The 16,061-nt window shown below is 43.9% G+C and overlaps 1 protein-coding gene across 1 annotated transcript in view; it reads right to left on the bottom strand.

The window, feature by feature from the left end:
• ADGRA3 (adhesion G protein-coupled receptor A3) overlaps window positions 1–16,061 on the bottom strand; it is an 83,115-nt gene that overhangs the window by 50,491 nt on the left and 16,563 nt on the right. Inside the window, exon 2 of the mRNA XM_056555533.1 lies at window positions 1,593–1,664. Coding sequence (XP_056411508.1) covers window positions 1,593–1,664 — 72 coding nt within the window. The remainder of the gene's footprint in view (window positions 1–1,592; window positions 1,665–16,061) is intronic.

The raw sequence follows: 16,061 nt of genomic DNA on the forward strand, positions 1-16,061 counted from the left end.
GGATAACTGCTCCTTTGGACACCAGGTGAGGGCGGCTCCATGTAATTTTTTTAGGACATTGTGTGTACTGTACAGGACTCCGAAGAAGCTCCTGTCCTCTACATAGACCAGTGTTTCCCAAGCAGGGTGCCCCCAGCTGTTGCAAAACTACAACTCCCAGCATGCCCGGACAGCCTTTGGCTGTCCGGGCATGCTGGGAGTTGTAGTTTTGCAACAGCTGGAGGCTTCCTGCTTGGGAAACACTGCCATAGACAGTGATTTACAGCTTCCAGCAGATCTGTCTTACTTTTGTATGTAAGGATTTGCTTTAAATATATTAGTTTTCTACTTATTTTTCTTTAATCCTCACTTTTTCCTCTTTTTGGATGACATTTTGGTGCCTTTTGAACCAATTACCAGGTGTCCATAGTTCTGGTCTCAACATACTATGGTTTCAACATACAATGGCCGTCCTGGAACCGATTAATATTCTAACTTGAGGGAGCACTGTACTTTATTATCAAATATCATAAAAACAGCTCTCAAAATCTGGAGATATGTAAGGACCCCAAATATAGGCCGAGCAATAACAGAGGCGCGTATACATATATGAAAGTAATTATATTAGCCAGGGAGCACCTTTATGCTGCCTTGCACTAACATTTATATATGACAATAATAATAATAATAATAATAAAAAATAAATAATAATAATATATGTATAAAAAGTTATATAAATAATTATATATATTATTTTTGTTAGAGATGAAATTTAGCTCTGGCTCCTCCCATTTCTCTTGATCATCTCAGATGTTTCTACACCTTGATTGGAGTCATTTGTGGTCAAATCAACTCATTGGACAGGATTTGGAAATACACAGTCCATCTATATAAGTCTGTCTATATAAGGTCTCGCAGCTGACAATGCATATCAGAGCAAAAACTAAACTAAGGAGGAAAGAACAGCTTGTAAGGCTCAGAGACGGGATTGTGTGGAGGCACCGATATGGGTACAAAATAAATTCTGTTGCGCAAGGGAGTTCCAAGAGGGAGTCTGTGTCAAATAGGAGAAGAACCACCTATATTCCATTTCTGAGGAGCACCTCCCTCTTTTTTACTTGCTTATTTCTCACTGTGTAGAGCAGTGTTTCCCAACCAGGGTGCCTCCAGCTATTGAAAAACTATAACTCCTAGCATGCTCGCACAGCCAACAGCTGTCCGGGCATGCTAGGAGTTGTAGTTTTGCAACAGCTGGAGGCACCCTAGTGTAGAGAAAGACTGCAAAGGGTCTAAATGAGTGCTGCAGTCCCTTCATTCTCTAGTTCAGTGAGGGTCCCAGAGGTCGGGCTCCTTCTGCATATAAAGTGATGGCCCATGCTAGCAATATTAGATCACTTTATAAGATAGGAAAAGCATCTAGTGGCAACACAGGAGGAACACTACTGCACTACTGATATTGACCTCACTATGAAGCATCAGGTATCATCAAACCTTAAGAACATTAGAAAACCCTTTCACTATAAAATGTACATAAAATGTCTTTAATGGACAGTGGGAGTTTTCAATGACAGCTCAGTCTTGTACTGTGAGATTAAAGCAAGATAAATACTTACAGCCTCTCGAGGAAGTTCAGCCCCTCGAAGGAAGCGTTCTTCAGTTCAGTGATCTTATTGCTGTTCAGGATTCTAGGAGAGAAAAAGAATAATCAGTCTGGGAAAATAAGAGAACACACGAGGCACAAAGCAGGTAAACTTTTCTAAACTAACTCAGGCTATGTTCCCTAACTACTCCTAACACTACCTTAAAACCTCCTACCTCCTACCCTTAAAAAGCTTTATAAAAGCTGTGTACCATGCCTTTACTCTTGCTCACATAGTGCAATCTCCCAGCAGGAGAAAGTGGGCATTTTCCAGCAGGCATGATATCACTGAAGCCTGCTGGGGGACCACTTCCGCCCTCACATTATTGCAGTGCTGTGATGAATAGAAGACCTCAAGCTCTGTGCATCTTTAAGTGAGGCTCTGTACAGCTGTCAATCAAGCTCAGTGCAGAGAAGCACTTCCCGAGTTTGGACTCCTGACAGGCTGGGAAGAGACCAAATTCACTGTATTAATTGTGGCAGGGAACAGAACAGAGCCACCTAGTGGCTGTTTTTTCTATTACACACAATTTTAAAAGCAAGTGAATGGGAAAGTACAGCTAAATTCCCCTTTCTCTTCTTTAACTCTGTTTTCAGACCAGTCAGCTAAGTATTCTATAAATGCCCTTTCTAGATATTGAAAAGCTTGTGGGTTTTAAAGAGTACCTGTCATGAAATCATATTTTCTAAAATAACTCAGATTATATTCCCTAACTACTCCTAACACCCCTCCTGCCATTAAAAAAAAAAAAAAAAAAAAAATCAGAGCAAGCCTGCAAGAGCTGTGCCTCGCCATGCCCCGCACGCACTTCCTGAGTCTGGTCTGCTGCCAGGCCGGGAGGAGACCAAAACCAACTGTTTGACTTGCGCACGGAACAGAACAGAGCCATTTTAGTGGCCATTTTTCATCACATTAAAAACATATAAAAAGGTTGAGAATTTTAACAGAAAGTATATAGCAAAAAGTGTTTTATAATTACATAAGGAACAATATATTAAAAGTTTAGTTTGGTGACAGGTTCTCTAACTTTACAACATGTGAAGGCCCTAATAAGCCACATTGCAGTGTTGTCCTGAGATGGAGAAAACAGCATTTCAATGCAAGTATATTCTATTTTAAGGTCAAATAGATAAAAGGTCAATAAATGGTGAGCACACATACAAATGGCATGCCAATAAACAGGAGCATGACTACACCTGTAAATATACTCAGCAGTACATTTAAGTCATTTACCGTATGGGATACATAATGCTATATTTTAATAGTTCATACAATTACGCACACAGCGATACTAAATTTGTTTATTTTTATTACGTTTACATGTTTTTATATTGGAAAAGGGGGTGATTTGAACTTTCATTATGGAAGGGGTTAATGTGTGTCTTTTAAACTTTTATTAAAACTTTTTTTCCACCCCACTTTATCAGACTTTGAGGAATCATTAGGAATCATTCCTCATACAGATCAATAGAGTTCTATTGGACTCCATTGATCTGTGTGCTCTGCGATCCATTGATAGAGCCTGGCTGGACAAGGCTCTATCAATGACAGGGCCAAGGACTCCAGGGAACAGAGGGAAGCCCTCCGGCTACCTCTATAGTGGATCGCTCCCCCGTGATCCACCCCGCTAGCCCACCAGGGACCATTCACATGTCCCTTTAGACGCCGCTGTCAGCTTTCACAGCTGCAATCTAAAGGGTTAATAGCCAGTCGCGACGATCACCACATGCTGGCTATTAGTGGTGGCCCCCGGATATTCAGAACAGCCGGGGGCTGCAGAGTATGGAGTTGGCAGGAGTTGGGGGACCGCTCCATACAGACTGCTGAGCGCCGCCGCGCTTGTCAGGTCCAGGCCTGCTTGCACGAAGCAGGGCTAAGGCCAGGAAAAATTTGCTTGCCCAGTGCCTGGAACTGCATGTCCCAGGCGTCGGGCAATAGGAATTCCCCATCCCTGCTACCTGGCATAAATGGAACTCCATTGTGATGCTAGTGGAAGCTGCCTGGAGACAATATGAACAACTATTCCCATAGAAAGACATGTACAATAAGGGCTGTGACTGAACATCCACTATTTAGATCAGACATATCATCATTAACTGTTCACTTATTCCTTTGATATTTCACTATTTCAAGCACAATTTCCAAAGAAAAGAATAAAACCGCAATCTATTCAATTCTCCACTACACTATCCCTCCCATGCAAGAAGCAGAGCAAGAAGAACGGTCATGACTGGCTGCAATTGTATTATTGAGGAGGCATGTAAACACAAGAAGAAGAAAAAAAACCTGTAGAACAAATGTATCCTGGACACGGCGCCTGCGGCATAATATGGCGGTAATACACAACTTGCACAATGGATATTCATTACCTTCAATGCACTTATATTCTGCATCCCTGACATCAGGTTTTCTCCCATGACAAACATGAGAACTGACTAGGGGTTAAAGGGGTACTTATCCACCCCTAGACATCTTATACCCTATCCAAAAGGATAGGGGATAAGATGTCTGATCGCGGAGGGTCCCACCGCTGGGGACCCCCGCAATCTCAGCTGCGGCAACCCAGACATCCAGTGCACAGTGCGAACTTGGCTCCGTGCCGGATAACTGGCGATGCGGGGCGAAGGTTCGTCTCTCCCCGCTCGTGAAGTCACGGCCACGCCCCCTCAATGCAAGTCTATGGGAGGGGGCGTGACGGCTGTCACGCCCCCTTCCAAAGACTTGCATTGAGGGGGCATGGCAGGGGAACTCCATTCAGTAAAGATGTAACTCAGGTCTATCAGACCTGTGGATATGCCATACAAGTCAAAGACGCAACCCACTGCTCAGTAGTTGTAAACCTACAACTCCCACTATATCTCCGCAGGCTATGGAACAGTGCTAAATTATATTTTTCCCTTTCGAGTAAATGTAACTACAGATGTACATATAATATGACACTTTTGACCCTTTTTGATACCCACATACCCAGTCATCCCATATATTCATGTTCCTTATAATTTTACACAGTCTTAATAACACAGCGAGACGTCTGTTCCATTGAATGTTCCCCCACAGGCTACAAGTCACTCTGTGAGCGGTAATATTTCATGGCCCATCATCCAGGACATGAAACACAACAAGAGAACCAGTACGGACGTGTATTGTTTAGGCTGGGGGCCACCGGGCTCATGTTCTCCCCCCACAATCCCCCAGCACAATGACTATAGAGCCGACTCAGAGCTTCAGGGGATTTGATGTGGTTTCTAAGAATGTTTCTACTTTTTAAAATAATAATCTCTAAAGTTTAGCAATGAACAATGACGCAGTAAGCTTTATATGGAGTCTTAACGTTCCCTTCAAGACAAAGATTAAAGTAAAATGAGGCTGAAAGTCGTAAAATGAGGAGCAGCCTTCCCTACATGGAAGGACGGGCCCCACTGGTCAATGTCCGGGATCCACCACCCCCTATAAATCGGCCACTTCAGACGCCTGCAGGGAAGTTCTCACAGGAAGAGGCCTATTATTCACTGCTTTCTGTGTTAACACCTAGGGAGACGTGTCATTTACTATACCAGGGCTGTCTATTAAGGTTTATGGCAACACTGGGAAAACCAGACCGGCCCTAGAAATAGATCCAAACAGCGTAAATCTTACGTGTTACTCCCTACGATGCACCCAAGGCTGCTTAACCTGTATAAATATTGTGGGCTAGAAGTAAATTAGAAAACATTCAACCTGCAACAGTATAGAGCAGACATTCCCAACCTGTAGCTCTCCAGTGCTTGCAAAACTAGTTGTCAGGCCATGATGGGAGTTGTAGCATCTGCCAGAGAGCCCCAGGTTGGGAAACTTCATGGTACAAACACATATCGGGGGATTCATCAAGATCTGTGCTCAGGAAAAGTTGACCAGTTGCCCATAGCAACCAATCCGATTTCTGTGAATGTACTGTTATGTCTGCCATTCACATGGCGGAATGGGGCCATTAGCACGTTAAACGTCAGTGTTTGGGTCATTCAGAAACGCTCCAGACCAAAATGCATTTCCGAATGATAGGTCTGTTCTTTCTGCAGAGGGCAGAATTGGAATTTCTACAGCAGATACAGTGGGGCAAAAAAGTATTTAGTCAGTAACCAATTGTGCAAGTTTTCCCATCACTTAAAGGGATACTCCTGCACTAAGACATCTTATCCCCTATCCAAAGGATAGGGTTAAGATGTCTGATCGCGGGGGTCCCGACGCTGGTGACTCCCTGCAATTTAGCATGCAGCACCCACCTGGTAGCACTGCAGGAAGTGCTGGAGGCTCCAAGTCTTATGACTCCCGACCACGGGGACGGAGTATCGTGACGGACAACGATCAGACATCTTGTCTCCTATCCTTTGGATAGGGGATAAGATGTCTTAGTGCCGGAGTACCCCTTTAAAAAGATGAAAGAGGCCTGTCATTTTCATCATAGGTATACCTCAACTATGAAAGACATAATGAGAAAAAAAAATCCATAACATCACATTGTTTGATTTTAAAAGAATTTGCAAATTATGGTGGAATATAAGTATTTTGTCAATAACGAAAGATCATCTCAATACTTTGTTATATACCCTTTGTTGGCCATAACAGAGGTCTAACATTTCCTGTAAGTCTTCACAAGGTTTTCACACACTGTTGCTGGTATTTTGGCCAATTCCTCCATGCAGATCTCCTCTAGAGCAGTGATGTTTTGGGGCTGTCACTGGGCAACACAGACTTTCAACTCCCTCCAAAAGTTTTCTATGGGTTGAGATTTGGAGAATGGCTAGTCCACTCCAGGACCTTGAAATGCTTTTTACGAAGCGACTCCGTTGCCCGGGTGGTGCTTTAGGGATCATTGTCATGCTGACAGACCCAGCCATGTTTCATCTTCAATGCCCTTGCTGATGGAAGGAGGTTTGCATTCAAAATCTCATGATACATGGCACCATTCATTCTTTCCTTTACACGGATCAGTCGTCCTGGTTCCTTAGCAGAAAAACAGCCCCAAAGGATGATGTTTCCTCCCCCATGCTTCACAGTAGGTATGGTGTTCTTTGGATGCAACCCAGCATTCTTTCTCCTCCAAACACGACGAGTTGAGTTTTTACCAAAAAGTTCTACTTTGGTTTCATCTGAGCATATGACATTCTCCCAATACTCTTCTGGATCATCCAAATGTTCTCTAGTAAACTTCAGACGGGCACGGACATGTACTGGCTTAAGCAGGGGGACATGTCTGGCACTGCATGATTCGAGTCCCTGGCGGCGTAGTGTGTTACTGATAGTAGCCTTTGTTACTTAGGTCCTAGCTCTCTGTAGGTCATTCACTAGGCCCCCCCGTGTGCTTCTAGGATGTTCGCTCATCGTTATGGTTATCATTTTGACACCACGGGGAGAGATCTTGCGTGGAGCCCCAGATCGAGGGAGATTATCAGTGGTCTTGTATGTCTTCCATTTTCTAATAATTGCTCCCACAGTTGATTTCTTCACACCAAGCTGCTTGCCTATTGCAGATCCAGTCTAACCAGCCTGGTGCAGGTCTACAATTTTGTTCCTGGTGTCCTTCGACAGCTCTTTGGTCTTGGCCATAGTGGAGTTTTGGACAAGGGTCTTTTATACTGATAAGTTCAAACAGGTGCCATTAATACAGGTAACGAGTGTAGGACAGAGGAGACTCTTAAAGAAGAAGTTATAGGTCTGTGAGAGCCGGAAAATTTGCTTGTTTGTAGGTGACTTATTTTCCACCATAATTTGCAAACACATTCTAAAAAAATGTGAATTTATGGATTTTTTTCTCATTATGTTTCTCATAGTTGAGGTATACTTGTGATGAAAATTACAGGCCTCATTTTTTAAGGGGGAGAACTTGCACAATTAGTGGCTGACTAAATATTTTTTGACCTACTGTAATATCGCCGATGTGCATGGTGCAGCCGAATCCAAATGAAAAGAATGGGAGCCTGCTGCAATGAAATTTCTGAGTGGAATTTTACCGCTGGATTCTGCTCGGAGCCCAGACATGCCACAAAAGGGTAAAAGAAAAATGCCAAAAATAAAAACTTTATGTGGGTCTGATGTTTCATATTTTCCTCATGGCTCCCAACTAACAACTAGCCACAGTATTTTTTGGCAACAAAAAAAGAAGAAAAAAAAAAAGAAAAAACACCCCATACATCAAATCCTAGTCTAAGGGCTCGCTCACACAAGAGGATTTCTTTTCAAACTTGAAGCGAGTTTGAAAAGGGGCGGGGTCTTGCTTACCGCAGCAGATTTCTGCCAGTGGAACTACAAAAATAGAGAAACAGCCACACATCCACTATTTGTATTTTGATCTTCTTGCCTCTCAGCATAATTTCAAAAACTAAGTTTGTTAATATACATTTTGATCAAAAAGTACAAGCCCACTTGCCACGTCAAGGCCACCTAGTCAGAGTGGGTCCCTAACCTGACACTGGTGTAGCGCCGGGTGGCGACCACTGCTTCCGAGACACCATGCCCACAGGGGGAATTAACCAGTGGCCAGGCAGCCCCACTGCTGCCCGACCAAGCCCCTAGCTCTGGGCCAAAACACCCCACAGAGAACCACAGAAGTGTAAAATCTACCATGTGCTCCCTGCCAGAGGGCTGGGAGAATGTAAGGAGGAAACCTTTATGCCTTCTCCTGCAATCTCTGCTGTTGAAAATCCCCCTCAGAAACAACTGACTTCAATGGGGGTCAGCATTAAATTTTCAGCAGCGGAGATTCTGCTGGTAGCGCACGCAGACCCCGCAGAAAATTTGTTACAAGTCAGCAAGTGTTACATACAGATTTTGCTACATATTTCACCTCCAACATTCAGAGGGGTAAAATGTGCAGTAAAAATTCCTAGAAAAAAATGATATTCCGCAAACTTCTGCATCATGTGTATGAGATCTATAAAACTTCATCCATCCACTACAGTAAAATCTGAAGTATTTCTACTAGTACATAAGAATTTCTATGAGTACTCAAAGAAGAAAAAAATATAAATAAATATACATAAAAATAAATTACCGGTATATACCGGTATATATATCTATCTCTATCATATTCACATAGCTAGAATCTTTGGCGAGATTCTTTAAAAATCCAAATTAGCATGGTTTTGGAAGAAAAAGCACCTCTTGTTGACTTTAATTAAAAAGGAGTACTCCGGCGCCGGCGTCCGGGCTGCAAAATAAAAGAAAACACACTTTATCTTACCTGCCAACGAGCCCCCGGAGCTCCGGTACACTCCAGTACAGGTGTTCGGTCCCCGGGCTGTATTCTTCTTACTTCCTGTTAGCCCGGCACGTCACACGGAGCTTCAGCCTATCACCGACCGCAGCGATGTCCCGCCTCAGCCAGTGATAGGCTGAAGCTCCGTGTGACGTGCCGGGCTAACAGGAAGTAAGAAGAATACAGCCCGGGGACCAAACACCTGTACCGGAGCTCCGAGGGCTCGTTGGCAGGTAAGAGAAAGTGTGTTTTCTTTTATTTTGCAGACCGGACGGGATAACATGAAAAAAGTGTGCACCGGAGTACTCCTTTAATTGGAAATTTCACACATATGCCACTGAAAGCAACATACAGTCATGGCCGTAAATCTTGGCACCCCTGAATTTTTTAAGAAAATGAAGTATTTCTCACAGAAAAGGATTGCAGTAACACATGTTTTGCTATACACATGTTTATTCCCTTGGTGTGTATTGGAACTAAACCAAAAAAGGGAGAAAAAAAAAGCAAATTGGACATAATGTCACACCAAACTCCAAAAATGGGCTGGACAAAATTATTGGCACCCTTAACTAGTGCTGGGCGGTATACCAGTTCATACCGAACACCGAAATTTTTGTGCTGCACGATATAAATTTTTCCCCATACCGCAATACCAGTTGGGCCCCTTCACCTCGGGAATGGATGAATTATCAACCCAGAGCTGCACTGTCCCCACAATCGAGGAACTAATCATATGTGACCCGTGAGCGCTGTTCTGCCCCCCCCCCCCATTATCAGCCCAGCGCTGCACTGTCCCCATTGGGTACTACTCGAGTCACCCGCAAGCGCTGCCCTCCTCGTCCTCCTGTTTGTTGTGGGCCGCCACGCTGGAACTCTGTACTGTACGCTGTATCCCTATGCCCGGGCTGCAAAAGATAAACAGAATAAACTTTAACGCACCTTCCTACGTCCCCCCGTCGGTCCTGACCTGCTTCCTGGGGACGGGAACGCCAGAAAGCCGCCAGCCTATCATCGGCCGCAGCGATGTTCCGCCTCAGCTGGTGATAGGTTGAGCGCACTGTCATGTAAGAAACCGGACGGTTTCTTACATGACAGTGGGCTCTACCTATCACCGGCCGAGGCAGAACATCGCTGGGGCCGGTGATAGGTTTACGGCTCTCCAACGTTCCCGTCCCCAGGAAGAGCGTGAGGCCGACGTAGGAAGGTCAGTTAAAGTTTATTTTGTTGATCTTTTGCAGCCCGGGCATAGGGATACAGCGTACAGTACAGAGTGTCAGCGCCGGCGGCCCACAACAAACAGGAGGACGAGGAGGGCAGCGCTTGCGGGTGACATGAGTATTACTTGATGGGGACAGCACAGCGCTGGGCTGATAATTTTTTTTTGGGGGGAGCAGAACAGCGCTCGCGGTTCACACATAATTTGGGGGGGGGGAGGATACCGTTATATACCATGGAACCGCCATAAGTTACAAAAATACTGTGATACACTTATTTGGTCATACCGCCCAGCTCTACCCTTAACTTAATATTTGGTTGCACACCCTTTGGAAAAAATAATTGATATCAGTAGCTTCCTATAACCATCAATAAGCTTCTTACACCTCTCAGCTGGAATGTTGTACTAATCTTCCTTTGCAAACTGCTCCAGGTCTCTCTTATTGGAAGGGCGCCTTTTCCCAACAGCAATTTTAAGATCTCTCCACAGATGTTCAATGGGATTTAGATCTGGACTCATTGCCGGCCACTTCAGAACTCTCCAGCGCTTTGTTGCCATCCATTTCTGGGGGCTTTTAGACGTCTGTTTGGGGTCATTGTCCTGCAGGAAGACCCAAGATCTCGGACGCAAACCCAGATTTCTGAAACTGGGCTGTACAGTGGGACCCAAAATCTGTTGGTAATCCTCAGATTTCATGATGCCTTGCACACATTCAAGGCACCCAGTGCCAGAGGCAGAAAAACAACCCCAAAATATCATTGAGCCTCCACCATATTTCACTGTAGGTACTGTGTTCTTTTCTATGTAGGCCTCATTCCGTTTTCGGTAAACAGTAGAATGATGTGCTTTACCAAAAAGCTCTATTTTGGTCTCATCTGTCTACAAGACATTTTCCCAGAAGGATTTTGGCTTACTAAAGTTCATTTTGGCAAAATGTAGTCTTGCTTTTTTATGTCTGTGTCAGCAGTGGGGTTTTCCTGGGTCTCCTGCCATAGCATTTCATTTCATTTAAATGTCGACAGATAGTTTGCGCTGACACTGATGCTCCCTTAGCCTGCAGGACAGCTTGAATATCTTTGGAACTTGATTGGGGCTGCTTATCCACCATCCGGACTATTCTGCGTTGACACCTTTCATAAATTTTAAATTTTTCTCTTCCGTCCATGCCCAGGGAGATTAGCTACAGTGCCATGGGTTGAAAACTTCTTGATAATGTTGCGCACTATGGACAAAGGCAAATCTAGATCTCTGGAGATGGACTTGTAACCTTGAGATTGTTGATATTTTTCCACAATTTTGGTTCTCAAGTCCTCAGACAGTTCTCTTCTCTTTCTGTTGTCCATGCTTAGTGTGGCACACAGACACACAATGCAAAGACTAAGTGAACTTCTCTCCTTTGTATCTGCTTTCAGGTGTGATTTTTATATTGTCCGCACCTGTTACTTGCCCCAGGTGAGTTTAAAGGAGCATCACATGCTTGAAACAATCTTATTTATCCACAATTTTGAAAGGGTGCCGATAATTTTGTCCAGCTCCTTTTTGGAGTTTGGTGTAAGACAATATGTTTAATTTGCTTTTTCTCCTCCCTTTTTTGGTTTAGTTCCAATACACACAAAGGGAATAAACATGTGTATAGCAAATCATGTGTTACTGCAATCCTTTCCTGTGAGAAATACTTCATTTTCTAGAAAAATTTCAGGGGTGCCAACATTTACAGCCATGACTGTGTGCCTCTTCAGTTTGGCATGAGAACAAGTATATTCTTCTGTACGCTGTATCAGTCACACATACATCTCTATGAAGCCCTCCAGACATGTCTGTCTGCACCTGCAGTGACTAATGTTTATATAAGATGATATATACTCTATTATAAGAATATTACAGGACCTCCCCTACTACCTGCCAGTAAGAGAAGCCAGAAGCCTTGGTGGCACATAATTGGGCACAAGTGGCAGTAAAATCATACCATGGAGCGACCTGAATGGTTTCCTATAAGAGGGGAGGAGCAGACCACGTGGTAGACCACGATTTTCAGTCTGAGTCAAAAATCGGAAGCGCTCATCAAACAACCAGAAAGTAGTCACTAGCTGACTATGATCGGGTTTCTGGGGGCCATAAATGTGAATGCGTCAGATACGACTGCAGTCGATTTGAGCATCAGAAATCGTATCTATGCCACAGAAGTACAAAGCGTGGTGTGAACGCAGCCTTATTTATTATAAAGGAGCGCACCTTTTTGATAAATTAGGGGCACAAAAAACAACAACAACAAAAAATGACTATAAGCTGTGTAGAAAATCCCTTCAGCCACACCAATATTAATAAATTCCACCCTATAGCTTTAGGAGGACTCTTCCTCATCTGGTACTGAAGCTTCCCAGGGAAAAGTAAAAAAGAACCCCAATCACGAATGCCACCAATATCAACCAATCAGATTGCTACTTTCGCTTTCAAAAGATCAAATGATAAAATAAGGTCAAATGATAAAATAAGGTCAAATGATAAAATAATAGCATATCGATCCTTGATATGACACCCAAACCAATCAGTAGGGCAATTTTTCGTAACCAGGGTGCTCCTAGCTGTTGCAGAACTACAACTTCCACACATGTGTTTGGGTATTTAAACCCCCTACTTGAGTTGTGTCACCGAGCTTGAAAATGGTCCTACGGTAGGACAGAAACATTGCTGCTATGTGAGCCAATAAACCACTATTTTTTCCCGTACCTGAGGAGTGCTGCGCTCTTTCTACATCTATATTACATGGACTTTGGTCGGGTCTGGGGCGCTGGCACCCGCTGTCATATTGGATAAGTAGTGCTGCAGATTTATATATTCATTGATTCTTTTGCTGGCACACTATTGTTTTTTGTGTACACTTTTTTGTACTATGGAAGCACAAATGGATTTTGATATGGCTCATACGTCGTCCTATGCTGATGTTGAAGTTGAGAGGATTTTGAATGGAGTAAAAGGAGATGCCACGTTTCTTGCTACACCTGCTATTACGGACATTGAACGTAATTGTGAATATGAGTCTAGAAGATGTATTATGCTTGAACTGCATTTGATCACACTAGGGGAATATTATAAAAACAAAAGGATTCCTAGAGGCATGCGCTCAAGACTTAGACCAGCTGTGCAAACTGATAATGTGGAATTTAAAAGGTAATTTGAAGCTATTTCGGATAGATATGCTCTTGACATTATATTGCTTAACCTTGATTTCTTGCAAAAAGAACTGGAGATAGCTCGGGCCAAGGTGAACAAGTTGGAGAAAAATTTGCAAGATATATTGTCAACGGACGAGTGTACATTGTATTTTGAAGATGGCCTGAGTATATATACATATATGTACGAGTCTATAGTGCTACTTTTTTGTCAGCACACTCCCATTTTGGCTGTAGTGGGAACTCCTGTGAACCGGGGATTCCTAACAGAACCCCGTGTTCGTTGGATGAACCTTTGGTGTCCTCGGGTGACGGCCGGGTTTCTGGGGCCATCCGGGGTCGCCCTACAAACCAGGGAGTGACTTTGGTTGATGGCCACAGTTTTACCTCTTTAGATCAGAGAAGAAAATACTAACAATAAATAAACGTTTTCATTTATATTTATTTTTATTTATTTATTTTTAAATTGTATTTTTATTTTGTTTACCGTATATACTCGAGTATAAGCCGACCCGAGTATAAGCCGAGGCCCCTAATTTCAACTCAAAATCCCAGGAAAAGTTATTGACTCGAGTATAAGCCTAGGGTGGGAAATACATCATCCCCCCTGTCATCATCCAGACCCGTCATTAACATCCTCATCATCATCACCGCCTGTCATCATCCAGACCCTCATCATCATCACCTGTCATCATCCCCTTGTCATCATCCCCACCCCCCTTCATCATCCCCTTGTAATCATCCCACACACCCCCCTTCATCATCCCCTTGTCATCATCCCCACCCCTCTTCATCATCCCACACCCCCCCTTCATCATCCTCTTCTCATCATCCGCCCTCAGTGGTCTTCAACCTGCGGACCTCCAGAGGTTTCAAAACTACAACTCCCAGCAAGCCCGGGCAGCCATCGGCTGTCCGGGCTTGCTGGGAGTTGTAGTTTTGAAACCTCCGGAGGTCCGCAGGTTGAAGACCACTGCGGCCTTCGACATCATCCAGCCCCCTCTCACCCCCCTTTAGTTCTGAGTACTCACCTCCGCTTGGCGCTGGTCCGGTCCCGCAGGACTGTCCGGTGAGGAGGTGGTCCGGTGGGATAGTGGTTCCGGGCTGCTATCTTCACCGGGGGCGCCTCTTCTCCGCGCTTCCGGCCCGGAATAGAGGCGTTGCCTTGACAATGACGCAGAAGTACGTTGGCAATGAACGTACCTCTGCGTCGTTGTCAAGGCAACGTGACTATTCTGAGGCCAGGCCCGAAGCGCTTAGAAGAGGCCTCCCCAGTGAAGATAGCAGCCCGGAACCACTATCCCACCGGACCACCTCCTCTCCGGACAGTCCTGCAGCACCGGACCAGCACCGAGCGGAGGTGAGTACTGTACAGAACTAAAGGGGGGTGAGAGGGGGCTGGATGATGTCGAAGGCCGCAGTGGTCTTCAACCTGCGGACCTCCGGAGGTTTCAAAACTACAACTCCCAGCAAGCCCGAACAGCCGATGGCTGCCCGGGCTTGCTGGGAGTTGTAGTTTTGAAACCTCTGGAGGTCCGCAGGTTGAAGACCACTGCGGGTGGGGGAGTTCACTCGAGTATAAGCCGAGGGGGGCGTTTTCAGCACGAAAAATCGTGCTGAAAAACTCGGCTTATACTCGAGTATATACGGTAATTACAATTCTTACTTCATTTTTACTTTGCATGAGCAATGTAATATATTTTTTCTTAATCATCTTATATATTGGGATTGGTTATGCGTCAACCTTTGGGCGTTGTTCACACTTGTTCCGGCGTCTGTGGGTTCTACGACTACGTTATGTGACCGATGGCGGTCATGTGACATGTTCACCTGACCGGAACTTGGTTGCTCGTAATGGGGGATGCCGAGAGCGGCGTCCCACGCTGCGGGCGCCATGCTGCTACGTCTTGGAAGTACCTCACTGGTATCTCCACCCACAAAGTATTATTAAATATTATTGTCAGCTGGAGTTATTAATAGATAATTATATGTATTATGAGATTTTCAAGCATGTTTTTAATCCACTTGGCACTTTATGTAATGCACTTTTATGTAATATGATTATACACTTGGGATATTGTTTGCACTGATTTTAATGTGATGTATGTTTACTATTTATGCACTTTGATAATTGTTCACATTGATTATGAAGTTGATTGTACATGTGTTTGGGTATTTAAACCCCCTACTTGAGTTGTGTCACTGAGCTTGAAAATGGTCCTACGGTAGGACAGAAACATTGCTGCTATGTGAGCCAATAAACCACTATTTTTTCACGTACCTGAGGAGTGCTGCGCTTTTTCTATTATATATATATATATATATATATATCTATATCTATCTATATCTATATATACACACACACACACGGCCCCCAACTTGTTTCAATACTACAACTCCCAGTATGGCCCGGAGCACTATGAACACTTCATTCTTAGGCCCCGTTCACACTGAGGAATTCTCGCTTAAAAATTCTGACACGGAATTCCGCGGGGAAATATAGGAAACTTTTTTTTTTTGCTGAACGACAACCAATTAGAATTTCCCTTTTTTTTTTTCGTATCCCTTTTTTCACTTTATGGAGTGCTGCACTGGTTTCTAATATATGAAAAAATATATTATTTTTTTATACATATATGTATATACACACAAATAGATGTATTAAAATGAGTATATAATTATTTTTTTTATTCACCATTATTACCGAAACAATAGGGGGGAGAAAAAAAAATCTGTTGGAAAGACTCAAAAATGTGACGGCCTGTGACCCTCGTAGATGAGCAGGTATTCTCCACAAGAAGCATCAGGGATAATATGGTGAGGGG

The sequence above is a fragment of the Hyla sarda genome, chromosome 1, assembly GCF_029499605.1.
Source record: "Hyla sarda isolate aHylSar1 chromosome 1, aHylSar1.hap1, whole genome shotgun sequence".
Lineage (NCBI taxonomy): Eukaryota > Metazoa > Chordata > Amphibia > Anura > Hylidae > Hyla > Hyla sarda.